This window comes from Neopsephotus bourkii, unplaced genomic scaffold (assembly GCF_033783945.1).
Source record: "Neopsephotus bourkii isolate Nb327-2 ecotype Australia unplaced genomic scaffold, CSIRO-AGI_Nbou_v1 NB_360, whole genome shotgun sequence".
NCBI classification, from domain to species: domain Eukaryota; kingdom Metazoa; phylum Chordata; class Aves; order Psittaciformes; family Psittacidae; genus Neopsephotus; species Neopsephotus bourkii.
Window position 1 is genome coordinate 1205099 of NW_026900866.1, and position 26919 is coordinate 1232017.

Consider the following 26919-nt stretch of genomic DNA (forward strand, 5'->3'; position numbering starts at 1 on the left):
GATGAGAAAATCGAAACATACATCCACAGGGAAAAAGACAACAGTTCAAACATTTGAGCTTATGTATGAATTAAATTTAATTGTTTTATCTTATTCTTTTTATTTAGATAGCAACAATTATCCATATTGCTAAATCACTGCCATGAATTCCACATTACCCAAGAAAGCTTATGTAGAAAACAGCACAAGATTTGATTATGACTGTCAGGAAGAATGATCACTTTTTTCACTCCTGTCTTAACATGGCGGCATTGGACAGTGGCTTAATGGAACAGGCACACAAAAGTTAAAATGAGTCTTGTTTCTCAGAAGGTGGTTTCATTTGGTATTGTTTGCACTAAAATCTCAATTACTCTGGAGGTATAACTGCCTTTTGGGAAGGAAGTGGGAGCACAAGAAGTATTTTTCAATGGGTTTGATAGATCATTCCTTGTTGGTAGGTGTTCTTTACAAGTATAAACTTACAACATCAATTCTAAAACACCTACCACCAATAATAACGCATACAGTTAATATCTCATGTCCAGGAGCACTGAATATGGACACAGGAATAATATTTTGATGATGAATTTCACACTTAAGCATGATACTGTCAAAAAGGAACAGCAAACCTTTACTCCTCTGTGAGTGACTACAGCAAGGATGATGTCTTTTAAAGCACTAAGGGATCCACTCAGGACTCGTGCTTTGAGGGGTGGCTGAGAGTGCCATATATGCCTGACAGGTTTTATGTGCCCTAAGTCAACTTGTTATTTGGGTGGCTATCATACGATGTGTATAATATACAAATCTCTAAGTTTCCTAATTGGAGGTGGGGTGGGAGGGGTGGGGTGGAAAGGCAAAGAAAAAATAATGTATTTATGAATTCCTAAAAATCGTAAAAACAAAAGTATGATGAGCAGCCTGAGGTCAGAGTGAAAAATGACAGCTCAAAATGCTTTGTGTTCAACAAAAACATGTCTAATAATGTTGTTTCAGTGTAACATTCAAATATATACAACAATTGCATAAGTGAAAATAATACATTTGAGGACTGAGTTAAACCTTTCCGCAAAATGCCTCGACTAAAATGTCTTTCAGATACACACACACACTGGTGAAATTTCACCAAGTACTTAGAAAATGGCTGTAAGCTATATATAAGATTATAAACAGAATCCAGGATCTTTTCCTTTCTGTCTTTTCCTTTTTTATTATCTCAGGCATAAGGTACTGTTCCTACACTGCTATACACTGAAGATTGAAAAAAACCCTCAAATTTAAGGTAAGTCATGGTAAAGCTTCCTAAACTGTGCCTAGTACTGGGGATTTAAAAGTTACAGACAAGTAGCATTTTTAGTATATTAATACTGTCTTATATCTAAGGACCGAACATTAGCCTGCCAGAGCACTCTGCCTCCTTACCTGATACTGTGTGCTGCATTCTGCTTGCAGCATCAGTGTATATCAGACCTTTCCCTACTTGACTGATCTGGTACTCTTTGATGATACCATTTGGTTTCTTGGGTGCAATCCAGCTTAAATGTAGTGCTGTTGAGTTCAAAGCACTGACGTCTGGTGGCTGAATGCTCTCTGGGACTCCTTGGACAGTGACTGCAACTACCTGAAGACATGAATTAAACGGCAATTTAATGTAATAGTACACTAGATACCATGATCAATGAGAATGTCACTTTTGTTTTAAAATGTTGTTTGGGTTGGCATATCATTACCAAGGGTCTGGAGAACTAGTTACTTTTTTCCTCCTTTTTCACAATGAAATCTGACCTTGAATACATTACATAGGCCTATGCCTACAATTTATCACAACATGTTCACTGTGTTTTAGCGGCAGCACAGGGTGAAACAACAAAAACTGTGTTGCTTCAAAACTCTTGATAACTCTCTTCCATATGGTTTGTCAGTGTCTCTGCATTTTAACTGCCTGATTTCATCTATTTTAAGCACCAGTAAATATGGGGCTGAGCCTCCATTTATCCCATGCAATCTGAACTCTATTGTAGTTATTTGCAAGTCCATATTTTTGGAAGGAAACCAAAGATTCTGAATGACAGAATAACTTTGCACTTGTTAATCTCTTTCTACATGACAAAAAAAAAAAAAAAAAAAAAAAGAAGAATAGGAGGAAAAGGAAAAAGCTAATTTTCTATTGACACATCTCTACCACCTCCTACAGAAGCATTTCCAAATTACACTGGTTTAATAAGTGTCAGACTTTTTTCTCTTTGAGAATCACTTTTCTTTTTCTGTTATTACAGCCATAAAATATTTATATTATGCTGTAAATATAAAATGTGCCCTCTATAATATATTGTCTTAGAGCATTTGTTGGAATCAGTCCCTACTTGCAGACTTCAGTGTTTGCAACAGTAAGATTCTTAATTACAGGGAAGTGAAATAAGCAGGGTATATTAGCTCAGGCCTATGGTTGCTGCAACTGTGCCTATAGAGCTTCCAGACCACAGCTCTGCATGCACATAGAGGACTATGTGCCTATCTGCATCCCTCTGTATCAGTGTTTCTTTTCTTATACTTTGCCTGAGACTTGCACCAATAAGAGAAACACTTAAACACCTGGAAAACCCCACATATATATAATATCCCATAGGTATTATAATTACAAAGCACAGCCATTATTCCTCGCCTCTGCCCCACAGACCCTAGACCACTTGCAGTCCTAAAAATCCATTGTCTTAGAGGCAAGTATATTACTGTGAAAAAGAGGTCACTTGCTTAAGAAATAGTTTTTTTCCCAATGGCAGGTACTTTGTAGAATACAAACTAGAGCTGGTTAAATAGTAATGGTGGTGAAAGGCATCTATGACTTAAACTGATACAGCGGGCAATGAATCAGTGACAAAAGGAGGGAAGAGACTATGTCTGTTTCAAACTGAAGCAGAGGCAGGCAAAGGAAGTGTAGGAAGCACAAAGTCCAAGGCAGGTGTAGACACGGAAAGCCAGTGAAGGGTAATATAGTGCAATGATGCCCAAAATAAGGTTGTTGAACAAATTGATAGGCTAGAGCTAAAGCAGACAAACTAAAAAACAGCAAGGAAGAAGAGGCTATAGACCTCCTAGTGAGAAGCAAAAATTTAATTTTAAGCCTTAGAGAGAGTGCATTTTGATACTCCTTACTCTATTCTATAATGTACAGCTTTCTTTTCAACAAACATCAGTTTCTACAGTGCAGTTTCAGCTTTGCCAGGAGACTGAGACACTGCTTTCTTCTGCTGCTTGCTTGTATCAACCTTAGGTTCCAAATAATCACCCATTAGTAGGTGAATCCAAATCAGGTTATTGATGTTATTCACTTACTCAATAATCAGCATGTCTTCAAATTACACCTTTCCAAAAGCATTTTTGTGTTAGCACACTGGCTGATTAAATTCTGGCACGAGTTCCGTAAAGACCAATTCACTAACCTTGCTGCTGTCTGTGCAGCCAGCAACAGTGCAGGCTCGCAGCTGGTATGAGTATTCTTGGTATGGCTGGACACCACTTGTGTCCGTGAAGCTCATTTCTGTTCCTCTGAAGTGCTCGATTCCATTTCGGAGAATGATGTAGTGAAGAATAAGACCTATTGCAGAAAGAACACGTTCCCTTTTGTCATCTGAAAAATCCTGTGTGATGGTATACTACTATACTCTGCGCACATAAGATATTAAACCAAATATCTAGGTGACCACTGTAATAATCATCCTGCTCAAGTGGCTAATGTCAATTACCAGCTACTTTCCTCAATCTCTACATCAACATAGAATCATAGAATAGTTAGGGTTGGAAAGGACCTTAAAATCATCTAGCTCCAGCTCCCCTTGCCAGGGGCAGGGACACCCTGTGCTAAACCATGTCACTCAAGACTCCATCCAACCTGACTATCTCAGAAGATCTCAATTTTTTGATTGAGAGGTCTGCCCAGTTTTCTCACTATTTGAAAATCATAACCAATTTTTCCTGAAAGAAATGTGTGTATCACCACCCCTACCTCCAAGCCCCAAAATATTTTGTAACATGATTGTAATTTTATGATCATGTTTGCTGTTCTCAAAAGAGACTTCTGGACACTCCTTAGAAACATACTAAATCGCCTTCTGTGAAGGCAGACTCTACTCTTACTTGCAATGAAAATCATCTCAACCTAAAGGAAATTCTTTTTGCAGAATTTTAAGAACATGTATATGCCAGTGACAGTGATTAATTAAGAAATATTTTGTGATTTTGGAACTCTAGTCAGTCAAACAGAACCTACTCTGGTTTTAACATGTATCAATACCATTTGGTTGAAGTGGTTCCTCCCAGTTTAGCAGTATCATGTCTTCCCGGTTATCCACTTTGGCCCATTTTGGTGGACTTACACCCTGTGGCACATCTTGATTAGTGACAGCTCTGCTAATTTCACTGAAACCTCTTCCATAGCTATTCCAAGCAGCCACCCTGTACTCATATGTGATAAAAGGTTCGAGGTTCAGGTCTGGAAAAAGAAAGTAACACATGGATCATCTCAGTCTCACCAAATACAAAATAATCTTCGTTTTCTTTAAGCTGGGGCTATGGGACTACCTCTGTGTTTAAAGACAGATATGGAAGTTCCTCCTTTAGTTAGGGTCATTTTCTGATCTAGCAATGCTTCTATCAACTTTTGTGGAAGCAGGTTTAGACCTTAGGTATTCACCAAACTACTGCTCATGTCATTTCCCTGAAGATCCTGTCCTGATTCACAGATTAATTCTTAAAGAATGCTACTTCACTACGATTGCTTCACATTTAATTAGAATACCTGATAGCATTCAGGACATCTTTTTCTTCAGAGTGAATTAAACAGACTAGCAAATCACCAATCTGAGACGCCACTTTTCATTACCTGTAAATGAATACTGCTTTGGGCTTCCTGTGTAGACAGTCTCCTCTTCAACTGGACACACACCTTGCTTTATCTCCTTCTCTGTAGCACGCTGTGAACCTTTTATCCACACACAGATATTCTCACTGGGATCAAAGTCACACTTGCCACAATGTGCTGTTGCCTCCATAGATAAAGGGCAAAGAATATTACCCTTGCATTCTTCTTTTACCTAATGAATTCACATTCAGTGTTAACATGTATACTGCACCTTTCTTTCATTAGAAATGCTTCCATTAGTATTTCTCTGTCTTTACACAACATACAATTATTTCTAGTGTATGGGAAACTGTTTCAGCCTTTGGTCTGTCTGCCCTCTTTGCTCATTAGAAACAGATTTTTTTTTGTAGGGTCCTTGGATGAAAACATCACAGATTTTAACCGGTGGAATTCCCAGTGGCTGGGTTTGTTGAACACAGAAGAGTCTAGAATCAAGTGAGAACAGGATTTTATCCAAAATTTTGAACATTCTGCTACTGCAAAGCCAATATCCTGTGGCAAATCAGTAGCCAATTCCCAGCCCCTCATGCAGTTTGCCAAGTACACAAGAGGACTCTGTGCAATTCCTTGGCAGCTTTCAAGGCAGAGGACTCTATCCATGGGCTATATAAATCATGTCTTCCACCACACTCCTCCTAAACAGCAGTTTTGCTGCAATAAGAGGACCTCTGCAAATGTTGACTCAGATATAAAATTTAACCCATAAAGAACAATTCACAGAAACAGAAATACACACTGAACATTCACTAGTTTTCATTAAAATTCATGAAATACTATTTTTGCCAAACCATAAGCTAGAGAGCAATAATTCTCATAAAATATAGGTTGTTACAGGAAGAAATGTACTGCAATATTTGCTACAAATATTTCTGTCCATGAGACCCCAAACTTTTGAAGGAAAACCAAACAGATTCTATTTAATGCTTTGTTAATTTACCTTTAGAAATTAGATTTTTAGCTGATTATGAACTTCAGCTAATTTAATTTCCCAAACTTGGCACTCTCACAAAAATTACATTGTAATAAATGTCAATATAGGATGTACGATATAGATGGACTGGATTCACATATAAAGTAGCTTCAGATTATGCTTCAGAATATCAATCCTTCTAGTGTGGGTAAATTTACAAACATCAGAAAGCTAGCACTGCAATCTCTTTTCCACTGAGGTAAGTGAAATACAAAGTGCTGCCTTTGTTTATATGTTAGACCTAAGGCATGGCTCTTGCATGTTATGTACCAGAATTCATTAACCTATTCTTGCCTTCCATGAACTACTAATACAGTGCATGTGCGAACTGTATCTGGCTCATCACAACACTTGGATCTTCTCTAAGAGAAAATTATTCAGTCTGAAAATGAAATGACATGAAAACCTTGACATGAAAAGGAGAAGATGGAAGAAATATTTCTGTATTAACTTAGCAGATGAATGAAAATGATACAGAAACATCTGTATGTGGCAGGATGAGGTCTGGCTTTCTTTGTACTTTTACAGTACCTACCTGATTTCCATATTGCACAATTCACAATATCCAACTCTCCCTCTTTCTCTCTCTCTCTTGCTTTCTTTCTCTATCACCCACTTTCTCCCTGTCTCTATATGAAATAATAACCAGGGTTTCCATCCTTTGAAATGTTCCTTTTCTTAAACAAAAATTGTAATAACCGTTAAAAATATTTTTACAGTGTAGGTATAACAGCAGGATGCTGACTCTTGAAGATTTCTATCGAATTTGCAAGGTTTTACAGCTTTGAAAGTTTGGCCAGATTGCCTCATGCCAATCACTGAACCTATAATCACTGAACCTATAATCACTGGCCACTCTCAGAAGAGGTGGAATTAACCTTTATAGTGCTTGGTTTACTCAGATGTGGAAAAAAATGAGTGAAAATAAACTATAAAATTCATTAGGCACAAAAGGTATCGAAAACATAGCACCCTCATTGCTGCTAAAAGTTATATAGGGACCTATCCCACTACTGCTGAAATTTATGCCAAAATTGTTAGTGGTTTTCTACAGGATTAGGATTAAGTCCATCAAGAAAATATAAATTATTTTACTTTTATTTATACAATACTATTTTATTTATAGTAACACTGCCTACCAAAATTGAAATGTCGTAGCATTTTTATACTTCAGAACTGGCTACTTCAATTTTAATTTCCACTTAAGGAGCACCATCAGGAACTGGTCACAGAACAGAAACTGGCTATACATGTCAGTCTTGTTAGTATGCCAGCTTTTAGCTTCTGTACTAATCTGAAGTGCCGGGCAACACTTCACAGAGGCAGCTAATCATTATTAATTCCTTTAGAATTCATTGCAATAACATCAATCACGGCGAGCTCATTCGGTATTAATATGGATGTAATGTGAAAATGAATAATGCACACAAGATTTTTTTATATTCCTATTTTAGAAAAATAGTTATGAACAGTGTATTTCTCTTTCCATCATGAAATCAGAGCTACCGAGAGATTTTATATCAATTACCTTCATCACCATTCCAGCTGAAATCTTGTCAGAGCAAACATATTTCAAAGGATTATATCCAACTCCATTACAGCATTCTTCGCTCTTTGGAATAAGTTCAGTTTCACAGCATTTTACTGGCATTTGCTCATTCTTTCTAACATGTGCTAGGGACTCACCACTGGAACCTGAGCAGCATATGGTATCTGATTTATTCACATATTCCTGCCCACAGCAGAACATCCCTGAAATGAATAAACAAAAAATATATCTGAATATGAAATGTAAGTAAATAAATAAATAGATAAGAAAGGAGAAAGCTTAGAATGCAATACAGCTTGGCATAAAACCATCAGCAGCTGGAATTACGCAGATTTAGCTAAAGCGAGATTAAATTTGAACGTGAGGTGACTGAAGCAAGCGTCCTGACTTCCAGACCTACTGAAAACAATCAAGAATTAGAGGAATAAAGAGGGATCCCCTACCATCAACTTACACCATTACTGAACTTCTGGAAGAACCTGTGCTATGAAATACCATAGCAAGGTACTGTGCAAAACAGTGCAAAGACAGACTGTTGGTGAAAATTTCCTTAGAAATGTGGAAAATGGGAAAGCTTCTCCATGTACTTTCCAGTCAGGTCTCATTCATCCCCCCCTCACCTGGGCAGTCTTCCAATAGCGCATCTGAGCATTCCAGACTGTTTCATGTCTTACTTTATATTTTAAAGCGGGGGTTCATACCAGGTATGTAGAACCGAATGGCTGACTTGCCAAATATCCACAGCGAATACAGAGAACTGTTCTGTGAGAAGTTAATATCTAAATATAATTTGCATTTTTAACAATTTTATTATAAAATTAAAAGATGATCATTTATATATATATAAAATACATGTATTCACATAAATCACTCTGCACCTGTGAAATACTGGTGTTGAACCCCACACCATTTAAAGAATGGGGTACAGTTTAATTGTGAACCAAATGCTACAAACACCTCTATAACTGGCAACGAAGTCAGTATTGTTTCTAAGTCAGCTAGAAAGATACCACATGAAGAATCAGGGCTGTAATATACTGTTACATCTATAATGTAGTTTGTCTTTGACATAGTTTTTCTGTAGTAGGTAAACATTTAAAACACACGCAAAAGTGGCCACTTGTTCCACTGCCATTTATTACAGCAAATCTCTCTTAGGAAGTCATACATAATGAAAGTTACTCTTTAAGAGTCTGATCCTGCTAAAGCATTCAGAGCATTTCATTGCAGTCATTGGAATGGCTGAAAATGGTGATGTTACTTACATACCTTCCCTTTTTTAAGGGCTGGTTCTATTCACAGGAATCAAACCATGATCACCAGCTCTCCAAGAGGTAAATACTTCCTCCTCATCACACCCTTTTTCCAAATTGTCCTAGGATTCTACTGATTTTAAGTAGAGAATTAATGCAGAAAATGACTCAATTCAATACTAATAAGCAACTTCGCCCCAAGAGACTTTTGACAGGCAAACTAAAATGCTGATAATTAACTGTTTTACTATTGAAACAAAGCTGTATTCTTTCCCAGAAAACCTCATTTTGTTTAACTGACTTAATTTTTTTCAGCTAAGATTTCACTTGCATAACAAGAAGTGACTCCCTTTCTAGTTTCTTTGGTAAACCATTACTTCTTTAATTATTATCAACCTTGTTCCAGTGTGATAAATTGCTAATTACTTAATACCCTAATCAGCGTTCATTCCTTGCACAGATAAACTGTGACAGCGCCATTAATTTAAATAGTAATTTCACTTAATGGCCAGAACAGCACACCAGATTTTTATGCAGCATTTTCTGAAGACTGCATCCATCACTGCAATATTCTGACATAAAGATGTCTGACGTGCACTAACTCACTTAGGGAGAGCAGATGTTGCAGAGCAGAGTTTGGTAGTAATTCCCATAGTGCATCACTTCAGCATGAATGAGCTGCAAAGGCAGAGGTAGACAATCTTCTGAAACTGCATTGCATAGCCTCTGACCTCTGTTTAATTTATCACATGTAGCACTTGACTCCTGAACCTTGACACCTCAAATGTATAATTTTAAATATGCTCAAAAAACAAAAAAACACAACCCCAAAATAGGTCCGTGTAATACTGATGGATGGATTTGCCTTCTAAAAATCATTTTATTCAATTTGCTAGAGGATCCAGAAATTCCTATAAACCCTTGCTAAATTCAGCAAAATACCAAAATACAAATGGTTTGTTTATAAATCAGCCAGAAATTGTCTGTCGTGTTTCATATGTTTATGTTTCATAGGCACATAATGCATTACAGCAAAAAGAAAATCCATGGGCTGGAAAAGACACTTCCTGCTAAAAGTGATTTCTGTCAACAATTATTTCATTCTCATCCCCAGCAACTGAAAAAATTTACAAACAGAGCTGAGTGATGATTTACTAGTTTAGTAAATCTGCAAAACCAATGCTTTCAAAAGGGGAAAATGAGTATTAAAAGGTTTAGTCTTTGGAGCCAGACTAGAGGATCAGCAAAATACAGAGCCAGTGTACATTGCAAACTACTCCAAAAATCCTTGGCTTACACATGGTTATTGCAACTATTACAGATCAGGAACCACAACAGTACAAAGCATAGGTCTGGGATGTCAGGATTGTGGCATTTTACCAGCTTTATTTTATTTTTTATTTTCTTTATGAGAAAATCCAAGAGTGGTTTTAGCTGATATTATCCTTTATAGACAGAAATGGACAACTCTGACAATCACAGCGCAGCCGTGGGGCTCGGAATGTGCATATACGATGGCATCACTGCCAGCTTTTGCCAGTAGATGTCTCTATGGTCACCCCACTAAATTAGGCCAACAAGGGGTGAAAAAGAAAACCTAAGAAACTGGCAATTAAAAGAGTAATGTAAGATGAACAAGACATCTACTTTTGCAGGACAGACTCTGAAAAAAGGTATATAATGGCACAAAAAAAAGTTCTATGATCCAAGCCCTTAAAAAAACATTGGGCAGACACATGTTGGTTTCAAACTGGCTGTGCAACAAAATAAGGATGTGCACAAGGTTTGCACGTTTAGTGATCATGTTTTTCCTGTATGACTTTTTTCAAGGAATTAAAACTTCCCCCAAAAAGCTTTTCAACATGGCATTCACTGCCAACTACCAAAATGAGCTTCAGAAGCACTTTAGCTTTTGCATAAAGCCACCCTGATACCTCTTCCCTATCAGGGCATTGAGATCAGATTTCCAGCTACCATATTCTTGCAAAATTCTACTTATGTATTTGCTAATGATAAGTAAGTTATGTTTTACTGTGAGAGCATTTTTTCCATTAGAATCATTATAATAAGAGGGATAGGGAGCAGTAGATTTTTGTGCCTAGCATGTGCATTTTCATGATGCATTTAGCAAGGATGAATTACTCTAAGAAATTAAGAAAAACATATTGAGCATGATGTATACCATAAAATAAGGAACCATAATCTATTCTATGCTTAATACAAAAGAATACTATTTCACTTCAACTATGTCACTAATTCACCTTTCAGACTTGTATTTGTGTTCAGCTGTATGCTGGCTCACAGCATAAAATCCTCACAGAATACCTGTAAGTGATGAAAAAGCACGTTTCTTCTATAATAGCCAAAAAAATGTCATCCTGACCCATTCTCATGAAGAATGGTGTAAATGATAGAGTGCTAGAGGCTAAACACATTTTAAAAAGAGGAATAGAAAGGTTTTCTAAATACATATATTTAAGAAAAAAATGTTAAAAATATATATATACTGAAATGAAGAACATAACTTTCATCCCAAGATACCTGTATTAGACTCCTACACAACTCATCTGCCCAGAGAGAGTAGTAAAAACATAAATGCTACCCCAGCAGTTCTGTTCCAACAGCATCTGTTAATTCACTCCATTTATAAAATACATATTGACAAAGACAACTGAACTGGGACCAGGGAGATTTGATTTGGTGTGAGAAAGTCAATTCAATGTGATTTTGTTAAAGGGCTCCTGCAGGCAAATAAAAGAGTTTAAGTAATAAAGTACATAAAGAGATGTTTTATGAGCCAGCCCTGTCTTGTGGCAGCCACACAATGTGTGGCTGTGCAAGAGGGCCTTGTTCAGAGCCCTCTTGTTGTGAGCCTGTGTAGGTACTGGAGATCAGGCACAATTAGGGATCACAGAAAGGGTGAGCTAAAATCATGCAAGCAGTGCTGTTCAATCCATGAACCACCACTGGAAGGGAAGGATAGCAGACAGACCCCAGAATGTGTTGCAGTGTATCTTCTGATCAGCCTTTCCTGGCAGTCAATTCAGAACTAGAACATTTCTAATACCACAGCAGCTGAAGGATCCAGTAAATTTAAAAAAAGAAAACTGAAGATAAAGCTCATTTCTGGGAAAATGAGGAGCTCAGCCTTCAGATCTGGATTCTTAGCTATATCTAAAGATCTTTAGTCGTATAACTAGAGGTTCAAACTGGCATATGGCGAAAGCACTGCGTCACTCTTCTTTGTACCCCAAGCAGAACTGGGTACTAAACCTTCGTTATTTGTGTGTTTTGAAATAAGGCTCCCCTTTGAGACTGCAATCATTTCTGAAGCCTTTTTGTCAGGCTGAGAAAGCCTAAGGCTGATGATATATAATTTGTCTAATAAATGTGGAAAGAAAAGATACATGAAAATACCTGAATAGGGATTGTAATAATACCTCCAATCTCTGTCACCAGCTAGTCACAGAGTGCTTTATGAAGAAGTAGGGTTCAGATTGTACCTCTGAATGATGGATTAATTTCCAGTGGTATGCAGGAGATTAATGGGAAACACCATATGAGCATGTGTCTAGTGCTAGGGATTAAGTTTTTTTAGTTTTCAACTGCAATAGTTTACCCCTATGTAGATGCACAAATGAACATAGACCACCAAGCAGATAGCATAGCAATCTTCAGTTTCTAGGTGACTAACCGCACATTTCCAGAGTGAATGGAAAATTCCTGCACTAGAAGGCTAAGTCAAACCTCTGCTCTACTCACTGAGAGGAGACTGGTCCTATTTTCTGACTGGCATAATGAAAGATCATGTAGTCCTTTAGAATTTTTCTGGTGTCTCCATCCCCTGCAGCCTTTGGATCAAGGTGAAGAAGGGTTATTGAAAGCTCACCACTTTGCAGTCTATCAGAACAGGTGAGTAAAATCCAACGCCATTTCAACAAATTGGCACACACACCCGAAATCTGAGTGTGTCACTGCTGAATGGTTGACGACAGAAGAGATTTAGAAAGATGAAGACTGACTTTCTTGAAAACTTATCACATACCTGTGACAGGTCTGTGTGCAGTCCCTTTGTCTTCATCACCACAACAGACCAAATCTGTGCTTATGACTTCTCCACCACAGCACTGCTGATTGAAACTGTCATGAAGGGTTCCACCACAGCAGATTTGATTGCCTGATATGGAGTAAGGAATTCCCTGGCAACAAGAGTCACCAACTCCAACTGAAACTCTGTTTTGCTCTTCATTAGGGCAACATACTTCTCCTGTCAATTTAAGAATACAATTAAAGACTTTATGCATTTATTGCTCTTCAAATCCCTGAGAAGCTTTCCTCTGACAGCAACAAGTTTGGTTTCATACACTAGTATCTTCTTGTACAAAATATTCCACTTGAAGGCAAGGAATCACTCAGTACATCAGAATGCTGTAAAAGTATTATAATAATTTGTCATAATAACTAAAGAAACACATATTCATGAATTCAGGGCCAAGACTTTGTATGATATCCAAATGTAAGTATGGCAAAGACAAACTGAGAGAGCAACAAAAATACTTTCTGTACATATGACAATTGTATAATTGAAAACCTTTAAGTGGAGGCAGTTACATAATAAAGAGAGTTTGTTCTTGCTATGATTAGCAGAACAGTCAGCCTGCTTCTCAGCAAAAAATTTCCTTGCCTCCTCCAAAATCATAGGATCATAGAATAGTTAGGGTTGGAAAGGACCTTAAGATCATCAAGTCCCAAACCCCCTGCCATGGGCAGGGACATCTCACACTAAGCCATATCACCCAAGGCCTCGTCCAACCTGGTCTTGAACACTGCCAGTGATGGAGCATTCACAACTTCCTTGGGCAAACCACTCCCGTGCCTCACCACCCTTACAGTAAAGAACTCCCTCCTTATATCTAATCTAAACTTCCCTTGTTTAAGTTTGATCCCATTACCATTTGTCCTGTCATTCCAGTACCTAATGAAGAGTTCCTTCTCAGCATCCTTATAGGCCCCCATTCAGATACTGGAAAGCTGCTATGAAGTCTCCACACAGCCTTCTCTTCTCCAGGCTGAACAGCCCCAACTTTCTCAGCTTGTCTCATCCTCATGGCCCTCCTCTGGACTTGTTCCAACAGTTCCATGTCCTTTTTATGTTGAGGACACCAGAACTGCACACAATACTCCAAGTAAGGTCTCACAAGAGCAAAGTAGAGGGGAAGGATCGCCTCCTTTGACCTGCTGGTCATGCTCCTTTTGATGCAGCCCAGGATATGGTTGGCTTTCTGGGGTGAGAGCACACACCGAAGCTGGCTCATGTTCATTTTCTCATCGACCAACATCCCCAAGTCCTTCTCTGCAGGGCTGCTCTGAATCTCTTCTCTGCCCAACCTGCAGCTGTGCCTGGGATTGCTCTGACCCAGGTGTAGGACCTTGCACTTGGCATGGTTCAACTTCATGAGGTTGGCATCAGCCCACCTCACAAGCGTGTCAAGGTCCCTCTGGATGGCATTCCTTCCCTCCAGCGTATCAACCAAACCACACAGCTTGGTGTCATCAGCAAACTTGCTGAGGGCGCACTCAATCCCACTGTCCATGTCAGCCAATGAAGATGTTAAACAAGACCGGTCCCAACACCGACCCCTGAGGGACACCACTCGTTACTAGTCTCCAGCCGGACATTGAGCCATTGACCCCAACTCTTTGCATTCAGCCATCCATCCAGTTCTTTATCCACTGAGTGGGCCACCTGTCAAATGAATGTCTCTCCACTTTAGACACAAGGATGTCGTGTGGGACAGTGTCAAATGCTTTGCACAAGTTCAGGTAGATGACATCACTGTAGCCCCATCACAGAAGGCCACCAAATTGGTCAGGCAGGATTTCCCCTTAGTGAAGCCATGCTGGCTGTCACCAAACACCTTGTTGATTTTTATGTGCCTTAGCATGCCTTCCAGGAGAATCTGCTCCAAGATTTTGCCAGGCACAGAAGTGAGTCTGGTCTGTAGTTCCCTGGGTCAACCATTCTCCTCTTCTTGAAAATGGGGGTTATATTTCCCTTTTTCCAGTCATCGGGAACTTCACCTGACTGCCATGATTTTTCAAATATGGTGGACAGTGGCTTAGCAACTTCATTCTGCAGCTCCTTCAGGACCTGTGGATAGATTTCATCAGGTCTCATGGACTTTTGTACGTTCAGGTTCTTAAGATGGTCTTGAACCAGAACCTCGCCTACAGTGGGCCTAAGGTCTTCATTCTCACAGTCCCTGCGTCTGCCTTCCAAGACTTGGGTGGTGTGGTCAGAGCATTTGCCAGTGAAGACTGAGGCAAAGAAGTCATTCAGAACCTCAGCCTTCTCCAAATCCAGGGTAGCCAGCTCTCCTGATAGCTTCCGGACAGGGCTCACGTTGTCCCTAGTCTGTTTTTTATTTGCTATATACCTGTTATCCTTAACATCCCTAGCCAAGTTTAATTCTAACTGGGCCTTAGCTTTCCTAACCGGATCCCTAGCTTTCTGGACAACATCCCGGTGTTCTTCCCAGACCACCTGTCCTTGTTTCCACCTTTTATAAGCCTCTTTTTTCCCTCTAAGTTTCCTCAGCAGCTCCTTATCCATCCAAGAAGGTCTCCTGGCCCTCCTGCTGCACTTCCTTCTAGTTGGGATGCAACACTCCTGAGCTTGTAGCAGGTGATCTTTGAATATTAATCAACAGTCTTGGGCCCCCCTGCCCTCTAGAGCTGTATCCCATGGTACCTTACTAAGCAGGTTCCTGAAGAGGCCAAAGTCTGCTCGCTCAAAGTCCAGGGCAGTGAGCTCGCTGCACGCTCTTCTCACTGTCCTGAGGATCTCGAACTCGACCATCTCATGATCGCTACAACCAAGGATGAGCTGGAGTGTCACATTTCCAACCAGCTCTTCCCTGTTGGTGAGCATGAAATCAAGCACCTCTCCTTGTCGGCTCCTCTATTACTTGCAGAAGGAAGTTGTCTTCCACACAATTGAGGAACCTCCTGGATTGCTTGTGCCAGGCTGTACCGCCCTTCCAACAGATAGCAGGGTGGCTGAAGTCCCCCACGAGAACAAGGGTCTGCAAGCGTGAGGCTGTTCCTATCTGTCTATAGAGCGCTTCATTCACAGATTCCTCTTGGTCAGGCGGTCTGTAACAGATCCCCACAGTAATGTCTCCCATCACTGTTCTCCCTTTAACCCTGACCCACAAACTCTCTGTTGACTGCTCACCTGTCCCCAGACAGAGGTCCATACTCTCCATCCTATCCCTAACATAAATAGCATCTCCCCCTCCCTGTCTGCCAGGCCTGTCTTTTCTAAAGAGCTTGTAATCTTCCATTCCAACACTCCAGTCATAGGAGCCATCCCACCATGTTTCTGTGATATGTATTATATCATATCCCCGTATATGTGCACACATCTAATTCCTCTTGTTCCCCATAGTACGGGTGTTTGAATAGAGGTATCTGAGCCGAGCTCCAAATGAAGCCAGCTCATTGGCTGGAGTCACTCCAAACTTGCTTTGAAGGACAAATTCACACTGCTTAAGGAGTTTTTCAGTGTTACTCAGTACTTCATCTCCCAAAGAACTTAAGGATTAAACTCACTTTGAAAATTAGAAACCAGCATCACAATCAGTGGGCTTGGCTGCTACTTAAGCAAAAGCACAAGTTTTTGCAGGAAAAAGCTTTAGGATATGCCAATAACGCTAATGCTATCGGTGGGGTGGGCTAGGCTGGATAAACTGTGAGGTATGAAGGGAGTAGATTTTGCTATAAAACAAAAACAAAAACTATGGTAAATGGCAATAATTTTCATTTACTAGTGTCTGCACTTGAGCTGGTCCAGAGTTCTTCAAGCTACAATTTCCTATTACCTTTCTGTGTTGCAATGCTTTCTGTGGCTCAAAAGTCAGTTGGAAGGAGTAAGGCTTTTTTTTCTGCTGTTGAAGATGGGTAACAGAGGTGATTAAAGTATTTTCATTCCTGATTGTTAATAAATGTGTTTGATGCTTGAAACTAATTTTTCTCATCAAAAGTAATACCTGAAGTTCTTTTTGTTCTGAAAGGTTGGGGATTACAGACAGAGAGCCATCCCTAAACCCAATGCAGCTTTTGTTGGGAATAAACATGCAGTGCAAGCTGTCCTGGGTTTAGCAGTAGCAGTCTTTTTTCTCTTTGTTGGTAGCTGGTGCAGTGCTGTGTTTTGACTTTCGGGCTGGGAACAGAACTGATAAAAATGATGTTTTGGTTTGGCCAAGGACTTTGTGAGCCTCATGCTCTGCCAGGGAGGAGGGGAAGCTGGGAGGAAGCAGAGACAGGACACCTGACCCAAACTGACCAAAGAGGTATTCCATACCACAGCATGTCATGCCCAGGGTGTAACTGGGAGTTACCCGGAAGGGCTAGGTGGACTGGAGGGTTGGAGGAGGTATGGGTCAGTGCTTGGTCGGGCTGGGGGGAGCGAGTTATCGGTCACCTGGTGATGAGGTGTTGTATTCTCTTCCCTTGTTGTTTCCTTTATCATTACTATTATTGGTGGTAGCAGTAGTGATTTGTGTTATACCTTAGTTACTAAACTGTTCTTATCTCAACCAGTGGGAGTTGCATTCTTTTTGATTCTCCTCTCTGTCCCTCCAGGAGTAGGGGGAGGGCAAGAAGGGGGGGAAGTGAGTGAAAAGCTGTCTGTCTGGGGTTAAACCACGACACAAGCGTAACAGCTGAGGGAGGATGCTGCCTTCCTTTCCCCCCATGTTCCTTGCCAAAGAAGTGCCTGGGTGGTAGTAGCATTATTTGTTCTGCTGTGCTTTAAGAAGCTCTCCTCCCATTTTAATTCTGGGATCGATGTTTGCACTCTTTTGTGCACTACTGTTTCAGAAACTGAGATTTCTGCCTTCCTAATTTGTAATCTTCATGCCTTCAGCCCAGTGTGCTTCAGTACATCCATAGCTATCAAGCTGGCCAAACAACATCTGGGAAATATGTATGCTTAGAGAGTTTCCTGTATAAATAACTTGATCAAATAAAGTCCATAATAAACAAAAAAAAAGAAGAGACCATTTTTTTAGACCATAATAGATATAATCTATTTAGATACTTCAGCATATTTTTCTGCATTCTTCAGAACCTAATTTAGTTGCTACACAGAGAAAGTCTTAAAACACAGAATGTAGCTCACATCTATTGGAAGTTAAATCTTTTTTTTTAAAGAACTATTAGACATAAGACAGAAAGGATCAGTAACCTTCTCATTAACCTCTCAAAATGGGATTCATTCCAAGCTAGGCTTGAAAACGTTCTCTCTCTGAAAGCTACCATGCAGTCTTACCAGTTAATTGTTATCCTTATCAAAAAGTGACCTACATTAACATTTAGCTTGCAGTTATTAGCATATTTATAAAAATAAAAAAGAAAAAAGTGACCAACATTGTTCATGTTCCTGCCCTTCAGAGTATGGAAAAAGAGAATGTGGCAAGAAAGAGTTTAAAATCATGCTCAAACATTCCGTGTTATTCATGCCTGTGGGCTGCTGACTGAACAAGAAGTATTTTCAGACATAAGACATTTTGTTTCACTGTGCTTTTCTTTCTTGATGTAAACAACACTGAGATAGTTCACACAGACCACTGGATGGGGACAGAGGTCACAGTATGATCTCTCCATTTCAGTACACTGAGATTAATGAGGTCAGCAGAATTCTCTTTTCTGGTTCTTCCATGTCATAGCATTTTTCTGGTGACATCATGGAAGGCATTCTAATATTGTGATATATGAATTACTTTCCCAAGGATCAGAACTTGGGATGTGCTGAATGTGTTGGCAAAAATTCAAGCATTTCTGAGCTGAGGGAATGTGTGCCAGTGCATGAGTAATGGAGGCATTTTAGTTCCTGACCTCACAATTGCCTACAAAGAGATATATGCTCTGAACACTGGCCCCTGAAAGGGCTCTCCTCCCCCTTTTCCTCCCCTCTCCATGTCAAAAAGGCTTCAACAAACTGGAAAACTGAATACTAGACAATAGGACAGAAAGAGTTTTGGCAAACTTCCCAAACAGTTCTGAGCATAAACGTATGATCAGCCTTATGGAAAGGATAAATTTCCATCCAAGATAATATATGTGGGATGTATAATTTGATCTGCAACACTGCTAGAAACAAAGAGTAGACAATGCAGAAAGAAGTAGAAGTGATGTAATCCATAATATCCCAAACAACTGTTTCACGAAAGAAATGGGTAGGGAAAATCACATGGGGTCAAGTCAAGCCAAGCAGAAAACTAAACAGCACCACTAAATTGCCTGATGGTGTTCCTGTTAAGCAGAACTGCCCTCCGCATTATGCATCACTTACTGTATTTAAGTATAGTTTGGCATAAATTAGTTCTCTGAGAAGTTACCAAATCACCAGGTTTCATCAGTTAAGTCTTTCTTGTATAAATAGAGCATATGACGTTTAGAAGACAAAGTCAGTGCAATTTTCTCTGCTTATCCCATTGAACACAAGTCTCAAAGACACTTAGGAATCTTGATAAATCTCACTTTTATTGCTATGCTTTCATTCCCCTTGGTTTAACAGACACAACAGCTTTGCTGTTTTGTTTCTTTCAAGCACTGGAAAGGAGTTGTCTCTTACCTACTGATACCTTAGTGTAATAACCACCACAGCACAGATGTTTTGGTTGCACAGCATGTACCTGACCACCACAGCAAACCCCTGGTGAATTAAGAATAAATGGAATGTACTTGTCCTCACAGCATTGGAAGCCAGGTTTATTGTCGTGCAGAATCCCATTACAGCATACCTAGAAGTAGTAAAAAAAAATAGCTGTAAGGAAATACCTGTTAAACAGAACAATGTTCTCTGGCAAAACAACATATACAGAAATGTGTACAACATCCTAGTATGGACACTAATATGACTGCAGTCAAATAAAATGTAACTTGGCTAAAATCCTGTGCCCTGCAGCATTATCAGACTTCAATAAACTAGTGTGTATCTGACAGAATACTTCAATCATAGGCCTTCAATCATACTGCACCTTAATAAAATAGTCCATTAATATGAATCATCTTCATTTGCCTTGCAGGCTGTTTGAGTCTGTCAATGTGGAGTAGATTGCAATGTGTAGATATAATTTACCATCACCCTACCCTTTTCTTTTATTCCCAATTCTCATTTATTTATTTATTTATTGTAAAACATGTCACCTGAAACCCTTAAAACTCAAAATTAGTATTCCTCAATATGAGGAGTTCTTGGTTTTTCTTTCACATAAAAATAACTGGGTTTTCCTTCTGATAGCACATGATCACTTATTTATGACCACAGTTCTTCAAACAATGTGATCTCAAGAGATCAGTATTTTCATAAGGGCTCTTTAAAAAAGAATAAAAAAATACATAGAAATGAACTTTGAAAATGCCTTTTAACTGTGGGCTTTTGAGGTGCTGTCAAGAAAATGATACGCTTGAATAATCAAATAATTATTTGTACACTTACTCCTGTGTTGATGGAATGGCACTCTGTGTACACAGCAGATCATAGAGAAAAGCCAGGAAATCATTGTAAAAACTCTAAACTCAGAATCTACACTCAGGGCAACTTGTACTAGCCAGGAGGATGCCTCCTACAGCTAGACAAAGAAGGCAGTTGTCAGGACAGCACAGATGTTAGAGCAGAGTTGCTCTTTTGTCCTCTTGTGACAGAGTGCACTTCCACCCCTGACTTGAACCACATTCCAAATCAGGTTATTTTAGCAGCAACAAAAGAAAGTGTTCCTCTTGAAGGACCTTCTGTTTCCCTAGGTATTTTAATTACCAGATGACAAAAAACATTTAAAAATGTCTATCACTACGCTCAGGACAGCTAACTTGTTAATGCAGATACATGCCTATAGATAAAATATTCATACTTTTCTTAAATCAGAAACAGATTTTTTCTGACTTCAGAGAGATTATGCTTTGTTTTATTCACTTTTGAATGGCCTTTAAGCGATCACCTTTGGAAGTATCAGCTTAAGTTCTGAAGTTAGAATTTAGACACATTAAAAAAAATATGGAACCCAAAGTTAACATGAGATAGGACAGAAGGTGCTCTTGTTTTCTCATTACATTTTCAAGTTTTATAACCCTATATGCTTTGAATCGCCACACAGCTTTCTGCTTTTCCAGCACACATTCTCATTCAGCATCTGTTTTAGACTATCAGCGTAGCTGAATTTAGTCATTTTCTGTTCAGGAATTTTGAGTCTCTGTAGACCTTATTATATTATTTTGCTGTCCACCTTGTCACTGGTAATACAATCCAATGTATGAATTCAATTAACTTACTGTTCTTTCTTCCAGATCATTAGTTAAGATGTCAAATAAAACTCCGCTTTACAGTTCTTCTCTGCTTCCTACCTTTTGGATATCTTTTTAAGACTGACATGCACTTCAGGCTGAGTTTTTCTTCATTTACACTTGGCTCCAAAGCAACTTAGATGCTTACCTAGTTTCTCTGTATTTCCAAGTCATTTAAAGGCATTCTTAAAAATATCAAAATATGGTAGTTTGTGCCACTGTCCTCAGAGTAGATCACATTTAGCAACAATTCTTGGCATTTGTAAAAAATGGCCTCGGCCTCTGTCCTGTCCGTTTTGCTGCATCCTGAGCTTGAGATGCCACCAGATCCAGTAAATGCTGTACGTGCCTGTATCTGAGGCCAAATCCGTGTTCCTCACACATTCTTGGTTGCAATTTGTGCGCCCTTTGGGACTGTGTCTTCCTCTGTGATCTGTCTAGCCCAATTTCTCTTGTTTCCATGGCTTGCATTTGTCATGCTTGTGCTGTTTCTTCCTCTTCAGTGATGCACATCACCCAAAATTCACATCTTTCCCTCTTTCAGCTAAAGAAGCTCAAACATCTTTGGCATTATCCAGGCTGAAATGCTTGAGCAACCATTTTACTTTCCATGTGGTGTTTCCAGGTTTAAGAAATGCTGCTTCTCTTATGAATCCTCAGTAGAAACAGCTGCTCTGTGTATTTCACGCAGACATTGGGAGTGCCATTTTAGTACTAACTCTAAATCATTCTGTTTGGATCATTACTGGTAAGATTGCATTATTACTGATGTCTCTCCTTTTCCTCCTGAATTCCCTCAAAAAAATCCCCAGTTGAACACCCAGGTTTTTTACAATGGCAGCAGGTGCCACTTTTCCTTGTTAAAAATTATTTAAGCTCCTTGGTATTTCTCATTACCCTGTAGAAGACTTACAAAAAGGGCTCCAGTTAGCTCTAAAACACATTCAGACTCTCACCTGGCACTACCAATTGATGTAGTTGGTGCTATTATTATGTAGCTCCACACCATCCTCTGTAGACAGCTGTAAATTGTTAAATAACCTGTCCTCTAAAGATGGTTAGTTTCTATTTGCATTTGTATTCAGCCCAAGGATCCTGCATCACGAATCCATAAAATAAAATGCATTCAAGTAATGCTAAAATTATGTAATAGACAAAGAAGAAAAGCAGATGGATTGAAAGTTATAGTGGCAAAAGGTTATGATTATCTCATCCTCTTAGATCTAAAAGTGACAGTCCCAACTGGGTGGTGTTACTATACAGATGAAAGTAGAAGCCTTGTAGTGATCACATACAATGACACCATCATTTTAGGCAGGTTGGAGATCTCACACTTCTACAGAGTTGAAAGCTTGACATATGCTTGCTAACCAGAAGATCTTTACTATATATGGAGATGATACAAGATGTTCACCCTTAGCTATCATGGAAGCCCTTAAAAATATTGTTAGACTGAGTTACTCACAAATCAGTCCTGTAGTTCTCCTCCCATCCAAGCCCATAGAGGGAGTCTGGCCCAGGAGCACAGGGATTGGAAAGGGCTGGGCATAAAGAAAGGCTTATTCCAATACCTGGGAAAGGCCCAGTGAGCCATGACACTAGCACAGAGTAACGAGATATCAAATCTGGCAGGCAGGATTACACAATATTTTAACAATTTAAAAAAATACGCCAAACTTACCTATACCGTTCTCTTTTAATTAAAAGTGTGTCATCACCAATCCCTCTGCTTGCTGAAGACTTCACTAAAGGATATTACCTGGCCCTGTGGACACATGCTAGTTGAGCTAGGACTGATTTACTCAACTAAACAGATGTGCTAGGCAGCCATGTTTATCCTTCTTGTCAAACGCTTGCTGCCAGAGCCACTTTGTGGAATAGCAATTCACAAAACACTCTAAGGAATTCCCATTAGCTACAGGAGTTCATTAAAAATTTCTGCCTGTGGAGCAAACACCAGAGTAATGATTGATCCATCATGCTCTCATGTGAGAGGGTATATTTTAAATTAGCAAGGCTCATTCTTTTTTATTTAAATTATCTCTGAGTCTACGCAGACACCCTTTTTTCCAAGTATACTTACTGACCCATTTCTCTTCTCAAACTGATGTTCTTCTTTGGTAATTGTAACACCCTTAGATCTTAAAATGCATAAGCAGAAATTATTGTTATTCTGTTACAAATCACTATATATTACCCTACTAAAATGAGTTTCATTTCCTGTCTTTCAGGTGTGTTACAACACACACTGTACATGAAGTGTGATCTTTTTAAAGGTTTGCTAAGCCTGAAGGAACTTGGAAGAATTTGCAAAATATTGCTAGCATTAATAGTAAATTTTGCAGAAATACTGATGGGATATCCTTCACTAATGTGAAGATATGCTAGTTTCCACTCCTGAAAACTGTGCATTTGAGGGTAGCTGTCAGTCCACTATTTTGCTCCTCCTCTCCTTAAAGGGAAGAGTACTGCTGGTGTTTTTAACAAATGGTACATGTTAATTACAATGAGTAAAGAGTTAAGCCTGTACTTCCTAGTAAGGTCAGAGTTATATTTGATTAGCTCATTACCTGCAGATTTATACAGTTTGTTGCTACTGAAAATAAAAAGAGCTGAAGCTGTATTAGCACTTTAGTCAGGACCCTTTTAACTGTGGATGTTCATACTCATGATCCATGTGCAGAGAAATTATTGGCCTTTATGGCACTGTTTTAATTACTTCTTTTACTGTACCGGTCTCATTATTTTCAGTGTTCACCTCAGGATGCCAGTAATAGCAGAAGGACAGCTTAAGAGCTACATGGGTAATACAGGAATGTTTTCCCAATCGCTACTGATATAATGGTCCCTGATAGGTGAAGCTAAGGCACATTCCCTTGTTAATTGATGTGCATCTCTGGTATGAGCTCTATAAGCTGATGTTTGTTTTGGGACATCAAATATGGGTAGAGTTATGGATCACACCTTACTAAAAACACCTAGGAATAGGCTGTCACTTTTGCTGGTTTGGAAACACCCAAGCAGAACAGGTCTGTTACTGTCAGGACATGGCACCTGACAAAATTAAACATGAGAGTGTATTCTCAGCTTTTCTCCAAAACTGCACACAAAAAAAAAACCCTTTCTAAATTCCTTCTGCACTCAAGAATTATAGCTCCATGTTATAGATTAGGATACAGTCCTATAGATACAGAACTCCATGTCTGATTACAAATACCAGGGTAAGAATACCAGGCATAGCACTGCTAGCTTTAGTTAAAATAACAACAACTTCTAATGTTGAAGCAGAAAGCTAGATAACTAGAAAAAGAGGTAGGGATCTGATGCAAAGATTATTTAGGATAGCAGGAATCTTTTTTTTTGTCTACATTAGGCTTAATATCAGACCCACATGATGCCATGAACGTGCATGTACACATATCCCTTGTAGTGAAAAGGTCATTTATTGCTTTACAGATTCCCAAGACAGCTCTGATCAAGTTAGTTTATTTACCCAGCACAGTGTGATGCAGAGATAGTAACCTGGATCCCAAATGCAGCACACATACACCAGTGCAACGTTACAGCAGGCTGTCCAGCACTTTCTGCTATAGCTGTGTTACCTTCAAGATCATTAAGTCCAACTGCTCCCCAGCACTGCCAAGTCCCCACTAAAACATGGCACTAAGGACCTTGTCTACATGGTGTGTGAACACTTCCAGGGACAGTGATTCCACAGCTTCCCTGGGAAGCTTTTTCTAATACCATAAATGCTGGCATACGCTGGCAGTGAATTCTGTAACTGTGTGACAGAGATCAGCCACATAAGGCCTCATGCTGTCCCTGTCACAGATTCCAGTTTAAGAGAAACATGGATGTGTTGGGAGCTCTGTAGATATCTCTTACAGCCATTTTGGATGAGTAGTGCGAATACATGTAGCAAACCAGGCAAAGTACTGTGAGGGGTATTCTAATCAATTAATTAAAAAAAAAAATTACTCCCATGTCATTTTATGTATGAGTGCTTCAGTTTCCTGTGGACGGTCTGGTCATTTTTGATATAGCCACTACTTAGCAAATAGCACCCACTCCTAACCACAGACTGTGAGAATACAGGGAGACCATTATAACAAAATAATGCAAAATTAATTAGAAAAAATCAGAAAGTCAGACAGATATAAAAATAAGTGGACACTCTCCAAGCTCAGACCATAAATACACAAAGGCTGAAAAAACAAAAATGGAAAAGAAAACTTCTAAAATGAACATAATACAAATGTAACTTATAAACATTCACAAATCTATTAGAAATCTACCATGCCAAAACCATGAAATAAGTAAATTTATGTTTTATAACAAAGGAATGCCCATACTTGACTTGCAAGGTTTCAGAAATTTGGCATAGTATTGCTTTCATGGGAACTCAAAAGCTAAAGCTGTGTTAGCTGGAAGATTTATACTTTAATCTGGACCCCTCAAATAACTTGCTCTCTTAATTACTGTCTTGTCTGACAGGGAATCTTGTGAATAAATATTGTTTACTTTAGTCACAGAACATGTGATGATGCGTTTGACAAATAAGGACACTATTCTATTACATTAAACCTTACTTTCGAACCACTTTCTACCACATTTGTCAACAAAAACCATTGCAGATTCCCACTACACTATTGATCCTACTCCTAAACAGGAACTCATATGAAGAATAACACAAAAATAGCCATAATTCAAAAATATATCTGAGAAATCACAATGGATCCCATTCAGAGCTGCTCCTCATTGTCATGTAACAGCCACCTACTTGTAGCTGAATCTAAATAGATTTTCTGTACTGGACAATAAGGTCATTAACCATTTAGCCAAGGAGGGGGTGGAACCAAAAGCAAGTCATGTTAATAACTGCTATGTGCCATGCAGGCTTTGAGGATTGATTCCTCACACAGTGAGGAGCTTTATAGTTTTACTGGTGTTTTGAAATACTGCATACACCTGGAAAATTTCCTACAGTCTCCAAGCGGTCCAATGCAATTACCTTCTGCCAAAGGAGCCACATGAACTACCATTATGTTCTCCACAGATACCTGAATACTTAAGCTGGCAAATAATCTCATCTAGTAGTTTACAGTGTGTGACCCATGACACACAGCTGAGCAAAACTGATTGTTCCAAGGGGGATGCAAAACTACGTATACAGATTTGCCAGCTGAGTTAAGATCTAAATACATATATACCCACTATGCAATTTCTCACAATGGGATTGGATCAGTGAATTCAAGAGATTGGCACCGAAGTCCCATTACTCAAATTCCCATTACACTTGGCTTGTGAGATTTACTTTGAATCAGATACAGCCTGATTCCTTGGGATTAACATCTGCATTACACACATGGAACAAAGCTTTGCAAAGAGAAAAAACTTCAGATGCATCCTTGTAAAATCACCTAGTGCAGAGGCTGGTTGGGAACATAAAGTTTCCCATCTAGAGCTAGAGCATATTTGAAGGGGTTTTGAAACACAAGTTTTGGCTTAGTTTATTGTGCAAGTGAATTAGTTTGCATGTATTAAAACCACCTCTACCCTGAACCAGCATGTAATAAACAAAAACAATATGGAAATTCATTTCAGATCTGCACTAGTGGTCCAAACCAACATGCTAATGCAAGACATCTTCATAAATGCTAACCAATTCCTTCTGAGAGAAGAAATAATGACAACACTCACAGGCTTAAGATAACAGAATTGCTTGTCATCAGTAGACTCAGCTGCTGGAGATTTTTGCACTGATATCCCTGTACCAAGCTCAAACATTTTTATTTCTTTTTAAAAAGTTTCAAGATGTGTATCAGAACCTTGACTTTGAAACAGCAAAAGAAGCAGAATCCTCTACTTCGCTTCCTCTGATAACTAGAGGCTTGGTTTA

At 39.1% G+C, this 26919-nt stretch overlaps 1 protein-coding gene across 1 annotated transcript in view; it reads right to left on the bottom strand.

Annotated features, from left to right (window-relative positions):
* The window catches only part of USH2A (usherin), a 375196-nt gene that overhangs the window by 68543 nt on the left and 279734 nt on the right, over positions 1-26919 (bottom strand). Inside the window, exons 49-55 of the mRNA XM_061348575.1 lie at positions 19312-19480; positions 12718-12939; positions 7399-7622; positions 4862-5072; positions 4274-4471; positions 3423-3577; positions 1405-1603 (exon numbers count right to left, since the gene is read on the bottom strand). Coding sequence (XP_061204559.1) covers positions 1405-1603; positions 3423-3577; positions 4274-4471; positions 4862-5072; positions 7399-7622; positions 12718-12939; positions 19312-19480 — 1378 coding nt within the window. The remainder of the gene's footprint in view (positions 1-1404; positions 1604-3422; positions 3578-4273; positions 4472-4861; positions 5073-7398; positions 7623-12717; positions 12940-19311; positions 19481-26919) is intronic.